Genomic DNA, 18,196 nt, shown 5'->3' with positions numbered 1-18,196 from the left:
TCCAGGCTATCAGTCACACAGTAAAACTTGGGAACAGAGCAGCTGTGAAATCTGTCTTTGTTATTATGCTCAGCGTCTTTTAGTTTACATTTTGACTGCACAATTGTGAGCTCTTTGTTTAGCACAAAAACAACCTTGTTTTCTTTTATTTATGGAGCATTATTATTTAATGAATGCTCATAATTTAATTTTGAGTAATTTTTCATGTACATCTGTGCTGTATGTTAATAAAAGTGCCTGTGTGACATCTGGGACACAGCTTTGACTAAGAACTCTCTTTTTGTTCTTACTTTATGGCTTAAAAAAAAAATCGAGATATATATCTTATATCGCCATCCAGCTAAAAAATATCGAGATATGAATTTTGGGTCATATCGCCCAGCACTACATCCAAACTAGAGCTGGGCGATATGAGATTTTTTCATATCGCGATATGTTTTTTTCATTTCAGGCGATAACGATATCTATCACGATATCAGCCAAATAACTATATTTGTAAGATTTAAATGTGCCGTTGCTCACAAGTAAAATGTGAAATAACCAGCAGCTTGTTTTTATTAAAATATTTATTTCCCATAATAAGTTCAACAGGGTAGATGTACTTAAGGAACATGAGACTTTTTCAGATAAATAAAGGCAAATATTGCAAACTACACAAAAGGCAGCCGCTAAAGCGTTTAAGTTTCAAAATAGAACAAACGAAACAGACTAAACTGTCAATTCCACTTAGAAACAAAATATTAATTCTAAAAATAAATCTTAGTTTGTTTTACAGAAGAACAGACAAAACTGACTAACTTTTGTCAATATCAAATAAACTGAGAACTAAAAGGAAATTCTCGACCTCTCCTTGTTGTATAGCTGAGCTTTTCAAACAGTTTTAACAGTTACTTTAGTCTGACAAAAGCCGAATGACGAATCAGCGCTTCCAGTCAGAGACTGAGCTGCACCGCTTTATTGTATTTCCAGACTTGCTTTCGGCACATTTACAGTGCAGCTACTCTGTTTTTTGTCAGACTTGAAATAGCCGAAACACCTTCACACTACGGGACTTCTGTGGCTCTTCCGTTCGACAATCTCTCCGGCGTTGGAACCATCATCTGTTTTCTCTTCGGTAACCTTAAATCAACCGAGAGCGTGACCGTTCTCTAGTCGGCGCACTCGTTTCCTCCATTACCCGGACGCCACGGTGGCTGGCTGCTTCCCAAACAAATACGCATGTGCGGCTTGGCACTTGTCCTGTACGTAACAAGTCACGTGACGTGACGCTGCGGCTGTGATTGGTTCGGCTCTGCGCTACTTAATTTGGATTGGCTGTTCTTCTTTTTAAGAGGACAAGAGCGATGAGGCCTATCGCAATAGTTACATTTTTCTATCGAGAAAAAGTTATTTCGCAATACATATCGTTATCGTTCTATCGCCCAGCTCTAATCCAAACATTTACAGATTGTCAGAGCAGCAGTCCAAACCCAGAAGCTTAGGAGTGTTTGGGTGAGTCACCAACATAATGACACAAAGCACAGAAGTAAATCAATAAGGTGATTTTTGACAAAGAAGGCGACCCAAAGACGACCGTTCATCCAAGAATTCTTAATAACTAAACTGTCATAGCGTAATAGTTCCTCCTCTTTATTGTTTTACAAGAAGAATCTGGCCTCAGTAATCCCTTTCAGCCTGAGTGATTATTCATCATCTCTTTTACTTTAGTCAGGTTGTGTTTGAGCTGGATGAACCTCCTAAGTAATGAGTGTAGAAGTTCTGGTCGTTTTAAGGTTCGTAGCGCTCACGGCTCTGTCGACGTCGTTAGAGGGTTCTATACTATTTTTAGTGTTTTTGCCCAAATGGAGGAATTTTTACAAAAGGATTTAATTTGGTTCCTTTTTTGGAGGCTGGTCAGGTTACAGCAGTGGAAAGTGTGTGACTGTGTATCTGAACACGTGTGTGTCATCGAGCTATAGGGGAGGCCTAAAGGTCCGGCCCACATTTTGACGAGGTGAGATCATCATGTGTGGTGCTGGCTGCGTGCTGTTGCTGGCAGAATGAATGGCCACAACCTGAAACCATCTGCAAAGCTCCTGTCCTACTTAGCGCCCCCCTTTTTCTATATGCTGCTCTGTTCTTTAATTTTTCAGCCTCTGTCCTGAAAATAATGGAACAAATAAAAGCTTCAAGCTGCAGAAAAGCAATAAAGCTGTGCTTCCACTCGTGAACCGGTTCGACTGGTTGAGCCTCTCTTACGTGGTTCTTTTGGCTTCTTTGTTTTCTTTTGCCAGACTTTAAAGCCATCTTTTTCTTTTTTTGCCAGTAGGGCCTGGCTCTGTTTAAGCAAGATGGCTTTCATATAGGAGAACTGTGCGTTTGAAAGCTGTGGTTAAGAATGATCTTATACTCCTGAGAGGGTGAAATATGCAGCTTTAAACTTTAGAACAGACAAAATATTTTGATTATATTCTGGTGCAGATTCATGCATGCTGGAAAGAGAATTAAAGTCTCTCAGTTATTTAAAAAAAAGTGATAATACAAACAGTTTCTAGTCCATTGCAACACTTTGCTGAATACTTTTCATTTCAACAACACAAGCATATTAGCAGTTAAGCAGCTTGCTCAGGATAAAAGCATGATTGAGTCAATCGTGGTCCCGCAGACGGATGCAGAGAAAGCCAGGCAACGCTGTGCAAACAGTTTGTTTTCTCATGCAGATGAAAGCTCCTGATATGAGAGACTCCATTATTCCTTAGTTATGTCATAAATGTTGTTTCTCTAATGGTCAGTCCACTAGTGAGTGCAAGATCCTAATTTTTAATGCTAAAATAGAATTGTTGCCATCTGTGAATTTATAGAAAAATAGTAAAGCACATTGTTATTTTTAGATACCAAATCAGTTATTTACTTGCATTCCTAAACAGAAAAATGTGTTTTTATGGCAGGTGGTCTAATGAATATGTTCAGCACTGTAAGTAGCAACAGGATGTGTGCCTGCTGTAACACACAATGGATAATGAAACCAGCAGAACTTCAGTTCTTCTAATTGAAGCTGCCTCTGAAAGTGAGTGAATTCCTACAGACGCACAATGCTGCACCGCTCTGTCATCACACTAATAATCATACAGTTATTATCGTGGAATATGTGCTGGCTTAGCTTGTATTGGACCGTACGGTGTGGACAACAACTGGCAGTTATGGCAAATAGCTGTCTTTTTGTGGCCTCGGTGTCTTTTGATGCAATTATGTGATGAGTAATGTGGGTCGTTGTGCGATTAATCGCACAATCAGCCCGTCTAAGAAGGGCACAGATCGGCGTTCGAGTGGAATTCTAGTTTTTTATTTATTTTAAGTGAAAGTACCAGCTGAACGTTTCACCTGTCACTCTGTCTTCTAAATGTGGTCGTTTTAAAATGTGACACATATTCAAAGAAATTAGTTGAGAAATGTTGAACAGTTTGAATAAAGGCGTGAATATAGGTGGCCTGTTGGTTATGTAATATAAAGCTCTGTGCTGGAAGCTTAACATCTTACTCAAGCACATATGCCTTTTTCAGATCCTAAGCCTCCTCCTGCCACGCTCACTCTTTCAGACAGGAAGTTCCTGTTATCCCGAAGCACCAAACAGGAAGTCGCTACGACATGGGAAGTAGCAGCAGTAACTCTGTCTACTGTTAGCTCAGAGTCTTGAGGGGTGTGGGCAGGCCAGAGTATTGTATTGTAGTTCAGGAAGTGCAGAGGAGGCCATAGCATCTGCTGATCCATTGTTTATCTCTTGCTTATGAGTAGTTATTCAGGCTGGGTGGCATTGTGTGTGAGTCTGGGGAAAGCTGGCATTACTGTGATTAAGTCACAGTGCCAGCCCATGAGTCAGCCGTCCTATAAACGCACACGTATGCAGAGGCCTCCTGTAATCATACCGTTCAGCATCTTACTGAAAAGCAGAACATGCTTCGCCCTGCAGTCCGCACACAGCTGACATGTAGCAGTACATGTCAGCTGTGCCACTTCAGGGTCTATTCGTGTGTTGTGACCACACCACAGGCTGGGGTTTGATGTGGTCCCCATCTAGACATGGGTGGAGTGGCTTAAAATGACTCCAATCTGGTAAAACACCAAACCACAAGAGGAGCAAAACTGGTGCATGAAAACTTTAACATACCTCTTGAACCTTTTCACTTCATGTCCTGCTTAATGTTACTTTTCAGTCCGATGAATCAGCCTTGCCGACTCACATCTATTGTTTTAGATGGACCCAAAAAGGCTCTGAGGTGGGAGCAGCACTTTGGCTTTAGCAACATTTTTTTTCTGCAGAGTGCAACACTGGAAAAAGTTTTATGACCATCAAAGATGATCATCAAAAATTATTCAGCCTGAAAAAATAAGGCATGTCAGAAATCTGATGGCTGCAGTGGGAGGTTCCTCTTGAACTCGGCGCCGAGGCTCTGGACCAAAGGCCTTCCTTCAGAAGCTGCAGATGCGTTATCAGTTATGACAGCAGGCTTGATACCTTCTGTGCAAGGTCATCACACAGACTGGACTGACTGTGGCATATCGGCCGTGATTATCAGAATGAACTGCTGTGGGTTTAGATTGTCTCGTTAAATAAAAGAGGAAATAGTTCTGAAGTCTGTGAACCCTAAAAGCGCTTTAACTTACATCCTGGATCCAGGATCCGGCTCTGTGCAGATCTTTGCGTCTGCCGTCCAGGACTGTAGCTCTGTGATGGTGGAGCTGTCATGGATTTCAATATAACCTTCTGCAAAGGGCTGATAGGTTTCTGTGCTCATCAGTCATTGTACCCTTCAGAGGTTTGAGAACCTTAATTAGGTTCTCCAGTATCCTTGACATAGTTTCTGTGCATGAGACTCTCCTGCTGTTCTACATAGCGCTCCAGCATGTCACGTGCTTGTGAACAGGCCATTCCAGCTTCTCCTGCTCGGTTTTCAGGGCACGGCTGGCTGCTGTGCTTCAGTGGACAAACAGGAGCCTGTTTTACTGAGACACACAATCCGACGCCCCAGTTCAGCTGCTGCATTGATTGCATTTGTTGTGTTGTTGTTTCGTCTGTAATAACAGGGATGTGCTTTTGCCCTTCATTTCCATTCCGTCACCGTTTGTCGGCGCGTCAGCGAGACGCTAACGTGTGTGGCCGAGCCTGCAGAGTGACACGGTCCATCTCCGCTGCGATGTAAACAGAAAACTCAGTGGTTCTGCAGGTTAGGGTCAGAGGTTGCTTTAGTAAGAGCTCCACGTGGTGTGGTAAAAATTCCTCATTGTGTCTTTTCTGAAGCGTCATCTGGAGGGGATATTGTTACTTCATTGATACCCTGAATGCTTTGCAGCAGCTTTAGGCTGCATCCTCAGCTGTGAAACCTCCCACACTCCTGCTTTGGTTGTAGCTTTTAGCCCTGACTGTTTAAAAGCTGCAGGGAGTAGACGTTGTTCTTTCCTACCCGGCTGTCTTCCTTGCGCTGCCAGTAAACACACCGTGGCGATGTCTCCGTAGGTGCCGTGCCGCCGATAGCATGAGCCCCACGTGTTGCACAGTGGTAGCGCGCTCAGTTTATCCGCCGTCATCTTTGGAGAGCACAAAATGCTCCCGCGCAGCAGACTGAAACGATGTTCCTGCTGATGCATCCTTTAACTCTGCGCCTCCTTCATCATCACCGCTTGTTGCCGTTTCCACGACCGACTCGGCAGCTGCGCTCGTCACTTAACCCTAGTTCAGACTAAACACACTTCACAAAGATCAGAATTGCTGACATTCTTGCACTAAATGAGAATCGGAGAAAAAGTCGTGTGTGCCCGTTTCCTCCTTCATGGATTGTGCAGAATGACTCCTCGTGACCCCGCCGGTTGGTTCCTCTCGTGGTAGCTGTTCCTGCTTGCAGATTCAGTATGCCTGTGCTTCTGCGGAGGTGCCAGTATTTTTAGATCCTGTTCCTAAAATATAGACAATTGTGCAGTTTATTGTGAAACTTAAGTTGGGCGCAGATGGTTTAGAGTTAAAAACGACTTTTTACACCAGAGCAAAACTCCATCATTTAGCTTTTAAGTTGGTTTCTGTCAGTTTCTGATTTGCTTTCCAGGCTTTGCTAATAATAGGGAGAATTTGTTACAATCAGCCTTTGCATACTGAAGCGATTACTTTTTCCCCTCGACCACGACTACCACCACCGCTTTATTACCACCATGCATCCAGGAATTGATTTAGTGCTGTGTAGCTGCCAGGTGATAATTGCCCTACTTTTTAAAAGCATAAGTTGCCATTTCTGTGTGTGATTGTTGTAATAATCAATAAATCTAATTAGAAAACTCCCCAAAAATTACTTCTACAACTTTTCTCTGTCCAAACCGGCATCATTGTGTTTGTTTTGTCTAGAAAGATTACAGGAGATGGAAGTATTTGTTTCTGACGTCGACGGCGTTGTGATGCTTGAAAGAATCCGTTCGTTGTCGGCGGTTCAGACGAGCTCGAAGGGTTTAAGCGTAGTCAGTGGGATATATTGGCAGCCTGAAGCCAAGCTTAGAGCAAGAACTGTGCAGAGATGTGGTTGGATTCAATCGCTGCCAACATCATGTGATCTCTCCAAAGCATTTCTCACATTCATGTCAACAACAAAGCGATTATTTTGTCTCTAAGCACCGATCAGCCTCGCCTCAGCGTTATGCCAGCGATGATATAGATCCCTGCTGCTTGGTTTTCCAATGTAACCGGTAATAGATGAGTGTGTCTAAGGCTTCAAAAACATGACAGATATAGTTTTTAGTTTAAACTTTCTGCTGCCAAACGAGTAAACATGTCCACCTAGCACTTTGAGTCATTTCTGCATGAGTGACTGCCGTTGTCCGCTGTGAATGTGGGAACTGGCAGTTGCTGTAGCGAGGTGTCGGTGTCAGGGCCTTGGCAGCGCCTGTGGAAACTTTAACTGAAGCTCTTTTGAACTGTAAAACCTGAAAGGATGCAGCGATGCTCCGGGACACATCTTCACTGATTACAAAGTTGTCTTAACGTTCCGCTTTGGCGTCAGTGTGCACGCTAAAACTATGCAGAAAATGGGGAAATACAACAACTTTCAGGGCAGCAAAGTCACAAAACATCCAATCTTGTGCAAAATCAAACTTTCCCTCCACGCTGGGTTTTCTTTTGTTTTGGTTTCTTCATGTTTATGCAGGCTTTCACTACATCTCATGTTTAAGCTGTGTTTAAATTATATCATGTCACACTCGCTTGTTGAGACAAACTGCTCATAAACTGCACAGTGAAAGACACTCCCCCAGTGTTCTTTGTAAGTGTGTGTGTGTGTGTGTGTGTGTGTGTGTGTGTGTGTGTGTGTGTGTGTGTGTGTGTGTGTGTGTGTGTGTGTGTGTGTGTGTGTGTGTGTGTGTGGGACGAGCTTGTCTAAATAGGGATGTGAGTCTTCAGACTGGTAGGTCTGGCTCTCTGATAAAGTGGGAATGTACGGGGAGTTGGATACCAGTGAAACCGGCTCTCTGCAGGTCGAAATCAGTGAGAAATGTGCGCTGTGTGATGACACGGTCTCCCGCGTATGTTTTTCATTTTTGAGGGACTGTTTTAAAATTCCATTCCTTATGGAGCTGATTAACCTTTAAAGGTACCTGTCTGGCTCTGCTGAAGCTAACATAGGATAAGTCCCAAAGATATTTGATGTCCAGTCACTGACAGCAGATTTTGCGGCCTGTCGAAACCACATGTTTTTAAACGGTTCATATCAGGTGGATCGTTTCACCAATATTAAAGCTTGAATGTGAGAAAGGACAAAAACACATCACAACCACTCTGAATGCTTATCTAAATGTCTGTCTGCTTCGTCTATTCACATTTGGAGTTCATACTTTGCATGTGGGCTCATTTAAAATAAATGACTAAACACACAGAAGTGGGCTGAAAGCTCTCTGTATGCAGCGCATGCACTCGCTGTAGATTGCCAAGGTCCCTTTCACCTAGTTGTGCCTTTTTTCCGCCTCGTTCTTTTTCTGCTTCTTTTATGAACTTGTTGAGGGCAAACCATATTGCGTAAGAGTTCCTATTAGGCCTCGTCTTTCCATAGACAACGTGCAGCGAAACGGCTGCTGTATTTCCTCATACCTGCTGCGCTTCAAACCAATCAGACGAGCTGATGAAGGGCATGTTTGAATACGAATGATGCTGCAACATGTTTAGAATTCCCTCCGTGCAGCAGCCTGGGTCCTGCACAGATTTCCCAGGGTTTGGTGCTGGACACCGAACACATTTACTGACCTTCATATAGGGAATAGAAGAAATAGAAAGAAAACCATTTAAGCAAACAGAATAAAAACAACTGCATGGTTGATCTGAACAAGCAGACAGCTTGGATAAATTGTGTGCAGAAAAAAAGGGGAAAAACCTTCGTGAGTGGGTGAGTGGAGGCCCCGTCTGAGCAAGTTCAGAGCTGCAGACTGTTCTGGTCTCTCACACACACACACACACTCACGTGCACACACACACACACACACACACGCACGTGCACACACACACACACACACGCACGTGCACACACACACACACACACACCTCATGTGAGCATCTTTCATCATCCATCAACAAGTAACAACTCTTCCCTCACTTCCTTCAAGGCAATATTAAAATCACATTTTGAGTTCTTTTTTTGCACTAAAACATAAAAATTGATCAAAGTTGTTCTTGCTTAAAGAACAAAAAAGAGCAGATGAGCGTGCACGGACAGAGCTGAAGCACAAGGGGTGTAAATATGCAGGAGAAAAGAAAATGGGTCAACGGTTCATCCTAAGGAATCTCAGTCGTGTTTGTGTGTGCGTGCGTGTGTGCGTGTGCGTGCGTGCGTGCGTGCGTGCGTGCGTGTGTGCGTGCGTGTGTGTGTGTGCGTGCGTGCGTGCGTGCGTGTGTGTGTGTGCACTTGCAGTCTTTTTTCCAATCTTCCCCGACACCAGTGTATCAAATTCACCCTGCGACCGCCTTACAAAACAGAATGTACTTCCTATTTAACATGCATTGAGTCAACTTCCCCTGTGGTGGCCTTGTTTTGTGTTTGTGTGTGACCATGTGAACATCTCATCATGAAGAGGGGGAAAACGTGCTATTCTCGTAACGTATCCGTGCAATAAACAAGGCGCCTCAGAGAGGCTGGGTGAGCCTGGGGTCGTTGCGCCTCTGGCTGGGTTGCAATTGGCCCGAGACCTGGAGAGAAACGTTGGTGTGACACGGCCGTACAGAGGGTCTGCCCCAGCCTCATTTATCATTTCTGACCTAAGCTTTCTCACACACATTGACCCCGAGGAGGTGCAAAGAGCGATTCAATGAGAGTAAGAAAAGGGCAAATTCAGATGAGTTGCAGATGCTTACCCCACTCACTCCCACCCGCTTCTACAGTTTCAGCTTCAAAACAAGGTTTAACCCAGGACTGTGCAGCCTCTTTGTAGTTACGGAGGGTTGTTGTGACTTCAGCAAAGGTCCTGATTCCACTGATGGCTTGAAGGTTAACAGTTTAAAGAAAAGCTGCAGAGGTTTAAATGACTTTGGTAGTGCTGTGTGTTCTGATGTCTTCTCCTGTACACAAGCCCGACTGCAGTTTTAACCACTTAAATTCATTTTTTCTCATTATTTGACCAGAACATTGGGCTAAATTGTTGATTGGTTAGATCGATGCGCTCTGTGTAGTTGACTTTAATCCTCTTCTCTCTTCCAGGCCTTTGGGAACGCCAAGACAGCCCACAACAACAACTCCAGCCGCTTTGGCAAATTCATCCAGGTTAATTATCTGGAGAGCGGCGTGGTCAGAGGGTAAGTAACACCGTGTGTGTGTGTGTGTGTGTGTGTGTGTGTGTGTGTGTGTGTGTGCGTGTGTGTTCTCTACAGCGCTGCGTCTTCCTCTTTACTTTTCTACCGCGTCACATGGGCCTTCCTATGTTCACTGTGTATATATGGACTGAAACTTGCAACCACTAGCATGTCCTTCCTTTTTCTCAGCAGCCAGACTCTGGTTAGGAGCTGCATCAAAGTCTGGTCAGCCGTGTCACTTCCTCATTTCCTCATCAAGGCAGAGGAACAGATGCTCAGCGTCTTTAAAAAAAAAAGGCAACACGTCGAGCTTTAACAGGGCTCTAGACTAACTTTTTGCCATGGGCATGCCGGTACGCCTAACTTTTTAAAGTTAGGCGTACCGGCACAAAAGTTAGGCGCACACAAATTTTCTAATAATTTATGTAATATAATGTGTTTGTCTGGATACACTGGGCTTTTTCAGCATTCAAAGATTGATGACACCGTGTCAGAGCACTGGCTATGAATTTCAGAAGGATCAGGCCTTAACAGAAAAGTTAGCAATAGTTCTTTTCCTATTACAGCTACATCCACGTCTGTCGTGCCTAGGCTGCTCACTAGGGCTGGGTATCATCACTGATTTCTATAATCCACTCGATTCTGGTTTTCAAAGTCCCGATTCGATTCAACTTAGCCAGAAGAGTCAGAAATATTATAATTCTGATCATTTATCAGTACTGACTTCATCAGAATTGTGAACATCACAGCAGATGCCTTTGTGTGAAAGTAACTGAGAATAAAACAGAAAAACATGAAGGAGATTTTCCTGGTCTGGCTTTTTATAGCAGAAAACCTTAAAAATATTCTACAATGTTCTGCATATAAAGTTTAAATTTCTTCAGTATTGAACAACAGAAAAAAATAGGCTTTCTTGTCCGAGGACATTTAAGTGAAAAAGAAAAGAAAAAGACAGCAGCCACAGCCTGTAAACAACGGTAGACTGGTGGGTAATAAGCGAATGAATAACACAGAAAACAGAGATTGGAGACGGAAACTGTTCTTGAAGTACAGAGAGAGAGAGAGAGAGAGAGAGAGCTAGCTGTGCATGAAGTGTGATTTTAATAGTCGTGGAAGCAAAACAGCAAAATTCATGACGACATTGATCAAATGTGAAGCGCAGTTTGCTGCTTCTTTTGCTGCTGGCTCGGTGGATTTTGGTTGGAGAGACAAAACCTGCAGCTCAAAATCAGCGCAAAAAGACGTAATCACAGCGCGGACCGGACGCATCAGGATCGCTGAGCTCCGACAGCGTGTCCGTCTGCGGGCCGTCGGGCGAGAAAGCCGAGAAAGACAAAGCTGATTCTGATGCGTCGGTCTGTGTTTACGTCTTTGTGTGGAGTCCGTGTACCTGCTCTCATCTGCTGTTTGGTTGTTGTTGAAATGGTTTTGTGAGCTTTAATCTGAGAATCTGGCGTTTCTGGCAAAACACAGTTATATTTAAAAGTCAGGATTTAATGAATTGATATCGCTTTATTCAAGCTACTCACCTCCCACTTCCACCTGCACTTTCAACTGGACCACGGCCAATCAGAGAGGTCCCGCCCCTTACTATCTCTGATTGGTTTAGTCCACAATAGGGGCAAAATGTGTGTCTGTTGACCACAGGGAAGGTTACAGATTTTTATTTATTTATTTATTTTTTGCTACCCGAACATTTGGTCGCACAGGTGCAACCAAATATTTTTTTTTTAGTCGCACCACTGAAAAATTTGGTCGCATTTGCGACCAAATTGGTCGCACTCTAGAGCCCTGTTTAACTGCAGCGAACATTTAGTACAGTGTTCAGACTAATGACTGACACAGTGATTAATTCTCTGGTCCTAAAAATAGGCGGTGAATAAACACGTTGATGCCTGTGCTGACGATGTTCAGCTCCACACTAGGTGGGTATCCCCAGCCTGATAGCACCAGCTCTCGTTGCTCAGCCTCAGCTCTGTAATTCGATCCGAGGAGTCGATTTTAGCAGGCTGAGGCTTTTCTGTGATTCCCACCAAAGATCGTTATCTTGCAGAACATATCATATCTACTCAAAGCACACCGCCCAGCATATTTCACCACCATTATTCTTTCTAGTGTAGGCTCTTCTAGGCGGTTAAGGACTCAGGAGGCCACCACAGCTCTGCTCTGTAGACTTGACAAAGGCTGTGTGTCTCTCCGTCTCCAGTGGAGTGGATCAGCAAAGAGGAAGCTGCTGCTCGCCTCGGCTCTCTGAACTGACCGACAGTCTGCATGTTTTTATGCTCTCCGTCTCTCAACCTTCTTCAGCTCACGTTCAGCAAACATCAGCTGTTCTCAGATCAGCTAATGAGTAGGGATTGTTATTGATGCACCATCTGTTGTATTGCTTGGACACCCCTGCATGCCTGTGCACATTCAGACGTTTGCAGAAGCCTCTAACAGGTTCAAGTGCAACTTACCTCAGTATCTGTGGGCAGCGTGATCAGGATTCCCGTCAGACGATCTTGTTTGTTACAATAATAATGATAAACAGCATTTTGTGGGTGTTTTTGTGGTCATGATGGGCACAACTGATTACACCCCGACGTCACAGAGCACGTAAGCTAGCGTTTGAACTTTACGTTGTCTGTCTCTAGTCGAAGCTGCAAGCCGGTTTCTCACAGCACAGCTCTATTCTTAGTGTCAGGACTGGCGTCAGTGCTGTTTTTGCTTGGCTACTGAAAAACCAACTTTGACTTATAAAATCTGATTTGGCAAACTTTATGGCCTTGGCCTGGTGCAGCAGGTAAATAAAGCTGCGTATCTGTCGACTGCAGTGAAAACACAGCCTGCTTTTTCACTGCCCTCCGTCTCCTATTCAGTCAAATACATGAATCCTAAGCTGTCTGCGGCTGGCGTGTTGCTGTGTGATGACACACGTCCAACCATATCTGAGAGCTTTGTTCCCTCTTTGATTGTTCTGACCATCTGCCCTCACTTCCCCTGCTCCTCCCCTCTGTCTTTATTAGCAGCCCACTTTCACAAGTGACCTGGGAGACACAGACACAGCCGAGTGACCTTTTTTAGATCAGATGATTCATCCTCCTTCTGCTTTTTCTCATCCTTCCCCCCTCACTGTGTTTTTCTCCATCTTGCAGGGCAGTGGTGGAGAAGTACCTCCTGGAGAAGTCTCGTCTGGTCTCTAGGGAGAAGAATGAGAGGTGAGGAATGACGGGGTCTTGACCCTCATGAGGTCGTCTTATATAACCAGGACCTGCAGTTGTGTTTATTTGCAGATAATAAACACTGAAAAGCAAGTTTTGACCAACAGTTAAGAAGATTCGTTGCTGCACATTGAAACCAACTCGTCGCCTTGACGCTGCCTCTCGTGTTGCTCACTGCACTGTTTCCTACCAACTAGACTGCTAGTCTGTCGCTGCTTGTGTGACTAATATGCAAACAGTTATTTCACTTTGGTAACTTAGAAACGCAGTCAGAGCGACGTAATCCTGCTTCATCATTCTGTTTTCTCTGTGGGATCTATCAGTGAGTCAAAGGAAGAGGCCGACTGTCACAGATAAACTGACATTAACATCAGTGGTTCCTGCTGAATGCTGATGATGATCTTTAAAAGAAACACAAGATTAAAAGAGTATAATCTAAAAAGTGGGACTGACACTAGTTTATCCTTTGTGTATATGTGTGTCTGCCACATGGAGGTGTGCGTATCTGTCCTTAAAAACACACTTTAAACTCTGGAGCTCAGCTGATGCTTCGTGTGTGTAGAAAAGCCTCCAGTAGCTGTTTTTAGGTGGGAGACGAGCTTCCTGTCGAGGTTTTCACAGCTAGTTTTGGAAAATCTGTTCACCTACTGCTGCCGATTACGTCACGTTACCCCCCGCCCACTGCCGCCTGCTCCGTGTGCGCCGTTAATCACATAGTTGCAGTTGCAGTTGACGGTGCGTCTGCTGGGTGGTGTTATTGTTTCTTAGTGATAAGTGTGGAAACTCATTACTCCCGTGTGCTCATACAACAAAGCTACCTGCTCGCTGATAGCGCCAGTGGAAAACTTCTGTAAACAGCACCGAGCTTCAGACTTTATAAAGTGTGTTGACTCAGTCTGTTTGTGGCCATAAGCTCGTACATCTACTAATGAACAGCAATGGTATAAAAATGAAGGGAACTTTTTCCCTCAGTAATAACTTGGTGTAAAGTTCATGTTTTTTTTTCCTTTTCCAGGAACTATCACGTGTTTTACTACCTGCTGCTGGGCGCTTCAGAGGAAGAACGAAAGGAGTTCAAATTGCTGCCGCCTGAAGACTATTTCTACCTCAAGCAGGTACAGAGTCGCTGCTCCGGCGCCACAGGGGCCTCAGTCGCCCTCCTCCAGGGCCGCCTGTGACAAATGTGATAAATATGGAAATGAACAACATTTATTTATTTAAAATATTTGTCTGGTGTTTTGGCCCACAGCATCTGCTCGATCTGCAGCTGGGCTTTAGCTAAGATAACATTTAAAGCAGGTTTTATTTAGGAAGCTGCCTGCATCATTTTAATGTTTCATAGCAGGCTCACGTTTTGCTTTTGGTTTTTTCCACCAGCAATGGAAATGTTTCTTAAGCATTAAGGAATCAGATTTGAGTTACACTCATCAGGACGGCTGATGAGCTCATTTATACCTAAAATGAAGCATTTTCAGATAAAGTGTGACGTCTCTTTTGATAGATCAGGAATCAGCAAGCTTTCCTATCTAAACTATTTTCTCCATTTAATTTCAGTCTCCTGTTTTCGGCCCACCAAATAACTTTCCTGTTGATTTTTAACCTTTGAACCTGGTCATGGGCGTGGCCTTTACAGCAGGGGTCGGCCACCCTGAGCACTCGAGTTAATCTGAGAAGGTGCATCAAAAATAAATGGCCGGGCCAGCGGTGCACATCGCAGATTAGCTCGCGTAGACACGTTAGTTGTGCCGCTTCTTAATGACGCTATCTCAGCTAACAACCCCAACTACCAGATTCAGCTTGTAATTGGCTAAAAATCACTCCGCCTACCGGTGACAGAGGCGTTGCTAGCTGGCAGTTTTTACGCTTCAAACGCATCAGGGATCTGTCTGCTCAGCATCAGCACCATGGAAATACACACAAACACAACCACTGAGCGTTATTACATGTATTGCTAATGCCACGGTTGCTATGGCGCAGTGACGTCTGAGGGAACTTTAGACGCCACTCGTCATCAGAAAGGTGGCCGACCCCTGCACTACAGTCACACCGTGCTTCCCTTTGAGTGACCTGATATATTCATGAATGCAGCCAAGCTGCAGTCCGTGTGTCCTGCATGTTAATGAGCCGCTCTTTGTTCTCTCTCGTTGTTATTCCCCTCTCCTCCACCTGCTTTTCACACGCCTCCGTCCTTCACCCGTGTGTCCGTTTTGCGCTTCACCTTTTTATTTCCATCTCCAAACACTCGATAACTGCCTCGTTCTTGTTCTTCGCAGCAAAATTTTAAGATTGAAGATGAGGAAGATTTGCGTCACGATTTTGAACGGCTGCAGCAGGCGATGGAAATGGTCGGCTTCCTTCCCGCCACCAAGAAACAGTAAGTGAAGTGAAAGCCTCGCTGTTCCACGCAGAAGCATCTTTGCCTTCAGTCCTGTAAACACGAGTTATGTTAGTGTGAGCACTGAGTCACATTACCAGCCCCAGATTACAACAAAGATACTTTTCAGAGCCTGGCAGTCTCTGCAGCTAATGAGCCAATCAGCCAGTTTATTAGAGACGGCGTGCAGCTACTACAATGGCTCTATTCAGTTCACAGCTCAAAGGGACGCTCGGGCTGAAGACCAGCACCACACGTGTCTCATGTTTGTCTTCTTTCTAAAGTGTGTCATTGTTATTATTGTGTCGCAGGATCTTTTCTGTGCTCTCCGCCATCCTGTACCTTGGCAACGTGACCTACACGAAGAAGGCAACGGGCCGAGATGAAGGCTTGGACGTGGGCCCACCAGAGGTCCTGGCAACCCTCTCTGACCTACTAAAGGTAACTTGAATGTGTGTTTGTGACTCCGTGCTTCAGTTTGTGTAGGTGTGTGCGGCTGCCACTGTTAAACTGCTGATGTCACTCAGGTTAAAGAGGAGCTGCTGGTGGAGGCGCTGACTAAGAGGAAGACGGTGACGGTCAACGACAAGCTGATCCTGCCCTACAGACACTCTGAGGTGGGCTCAGGAGCATCAGTGCAGTCTCTCATTAGCGTCTACTTCCTCTTTATTCGTGCTTTGGATTTCTTCTTCCTGTTGGTGTGTTCTGGGTTTTTCTGCCTCTAACGCTCTGTGCATCGCCCCCTCTTTTATCTCCTATCAGGCCATCACAGCACGAGACTCTATGGCCAAATCTCTGTACAGCGCCTTATTTGACTGGATTGTCCTGCGCATCAATCACGCACTGCTCAATAAGAAAGACATGGAGGAGTCTGTTCCAGTAAGAAACACACACATCAGAAAGTGCAAAGACATGAAAAGTCCAGTTAGGTCGCCTCCCTTTGTTCGCTTGGCGCTGGCGTTCACTTGGCGTTCTGGTTGTTTTCCAGTGCTTATCCATCGGTGTCCTGGACATTTTTGGCTTCGAGGACTTTGAGACCAACAGCTTCGAGCAGTTTTGCATCAACTATGCAAACGAGCAGCTGCAGTATTACTTCAACCATCACATCTTCAATCTGGAGCAGGTGAGACGTGCAGTGGACGCTGCACTGTCAGGAGGTTTGCCTTCGAGCGCCTCAGACTCTCTGTTTATAATAACGAGCGTGTGAAGGATGACTCATCCAAACATTACCCGATCTCCGCGGAGGAGAACCGTTATGTGGGAGTTCGTGCTGGTTTATAAATCAAGTTATTGTAATAATATTGCATTTTTGTAGTCAAACATAACTTTGCAGTCACACGATGGTGCAGTTTGTTTCTTTTTGAGACTAAAAATCCAGATATTTGGGTTAAAAGAGCAGCGGTGACACGTTTAACCTCTTAATGCTCTGTCCTGTCGCATCCAGGAGGAGTACCAAGCAGAGGGCATCACCTGGCACAACATCGACTACATAGACAACGTGGGCTGCATCCATCTCATCAGCAAGAAACCCACTGGCCTGCTCTACCTCCTGGATGAGGAGAGCAAGTAAGAAAAGTTTATTTTAATCGACGTCGATTTATCCTGATTTTCTTTTTCCCTAATCTGTGCTTCTCTCATCGTTCCTTCTTCTCTGTGTCTGTGACCCAGCTTTCCACATGCCACAGATGAGACTTTATTAGCCAAATTCAAGCAGCAGCACCAGTGCAACAAATACTTTGTCCCCACGCCGGTCATGGAGCCCGCCTTCGTCATCCAGCACTTTGCTGGGAAAGTAAAATATCACATCAAGGTAGGGAGTGGAGACAAAAGGACGATTGGACCTCGGTTTGAGTGCGAGGGTTTGTGTCTCACTCGTAACTGCCTCTCACCTCACCAGGATTTCCGGGAGAAGAACACAGACCACATGCGCCCGGACATTGTGGCGCTGCTGCGGAGCAGCGACAGAGCGTACGTGCGGCAGCTCATAGGCATGGACCCGGTGGCCATGTTTCGATGGGGCATCCTGAGAGCTACGATCAGGGGCCTCGCTGCTTTCAACGAGGCCGGTCGCACCTGGGCAGCAAAAACTGCAGGTGTGTTATTAGTGTGAAGACATGCCAGATTAATTATTTAGCACATGATTAATCTTAATAACTGAAATGAATCGTCTGCAAAATAATCTGAATTCTGCAGATGAATTAATTGTTAAGCTGATAATTATAAAAGACTGCATTGGTTTCAGTGAAAGTAAGCGATCTGATGACTTTCACTGCTGCAGTGTCTCTGCTCCGTCATTGTGCACATAGAAGTAATGCAGCCTGCAGAGTTGAGGCTAAAGTTTCTCCAAAACTGTTCCCACAAGTCTGATTTGCTGCCTTTTTATTTGCATTATCAGGATTAAATATACTAAACACACAAAAAAGAGTCATGTGACTTTGATAACACCTTTTTCCTGCCAGAAACTTTGAAATCGAACGGCTTTCCCGATGTTAATAATGATTTTTCTCTCTTGTGTTTGTTCGGGGTGTCAGGTGTTATCCGTCCAGTCAACAGAACTCCTTTAGGAGAGCTTCAGCGGTGCAATACCGCAATAGAAAGAATGTACAAGTAAGTAACGTAATTCAACACGAAACTATGAAACTCGCCTTCTGGGTGTCGTGCTCGGGCTGGTTTTTTAACCTTCAGGCTCTTCTGGAGGAAATCTGTGCCTGTGGACGTGGCAGCTAATAACGGTGTTATTGTCACGAAGCACAGACTGATTATTTTAAACGGGATCAACATAATGTTCACCCTTCATGAAGCTGCCACACACACACACCAGCTTCCTGTTGGAGG

At 44.7% G+C, this 18,196-nt stretch overlaps 1 protein-coding gene across 9 annotated transcripts in view; it reads left to right on the top strand.

Moving 5' to 3' along the window:
* myo9bl (myosin IXb-like) overlaps positions 1-18,196 on the top strand; it is a 57,834-nt gene that overhangs the window by 26,619 nt on the left and 13,019 nt on the right. For all 9 annotated transcript variants that reach the window (XM_080297893.1, XM_080297891.1, XM_080297892.1 and 6 more), the window contains exons 5-16: positions 9,693-9,787; positions 12,922-12,984; positions 14,003-14,102; positions 15,261-15,361; positions 15,673-15,802; positions 15,889-15,978; positions 16,124-16,240; positions 16,350-16,484; positions 16,806-16,927; positions 17,030-17,171; positions 17,259-17,454; positions 17,893-17,968. In XM_080297893.1, the coding sequence (XP_080154019.1) occupies positions 9,693-9,787; positions 12,922-12,984; positions 14,003-14,102; positions 15,261-15,361; positions 15,673-15,802; positions 15,889-15,978; positions 16,124-16,240; positions 16,350-16,484; positions 16,806-16,927; positions 17,030-17,171; positions 17,259-17,454; positions 17,893-17,968 (1,367 nt within the window). The remainder of the gene's footprint in view (positions 1-9,692; positions 9,788-12,921; positions 12,985-14,002; positions 14,103-15,260; positions 15,362-15,672; positions 15,803-15,888; positions 15,979-16,123; positions 16,241-16,349; positions 16,485-16,805; positions 16,928-17,029; positions 17,172-17,258; positions 17,455-17,892; positions 17,969-18,196) is intronic.

This window comes from Astatotilapia calliptera, chromosome 23 (genome assembly GCF_964374335.1).
Source record: "Astatotilapia calliptera chromosome 23, fAstCal68.1, whole genome shotgun sequence".
Lineage (NCBI taxonomy): Eukaryota > Metazoa > Chordata > Actinopteri > Cichliformes > Cichlidae > Astatotilapia > Astatotilapia calliptera.
Note: the sequence above shows the minus strand (reverse complement) of the source record. Positions and strands in the feature narration are given on the sequence as shown.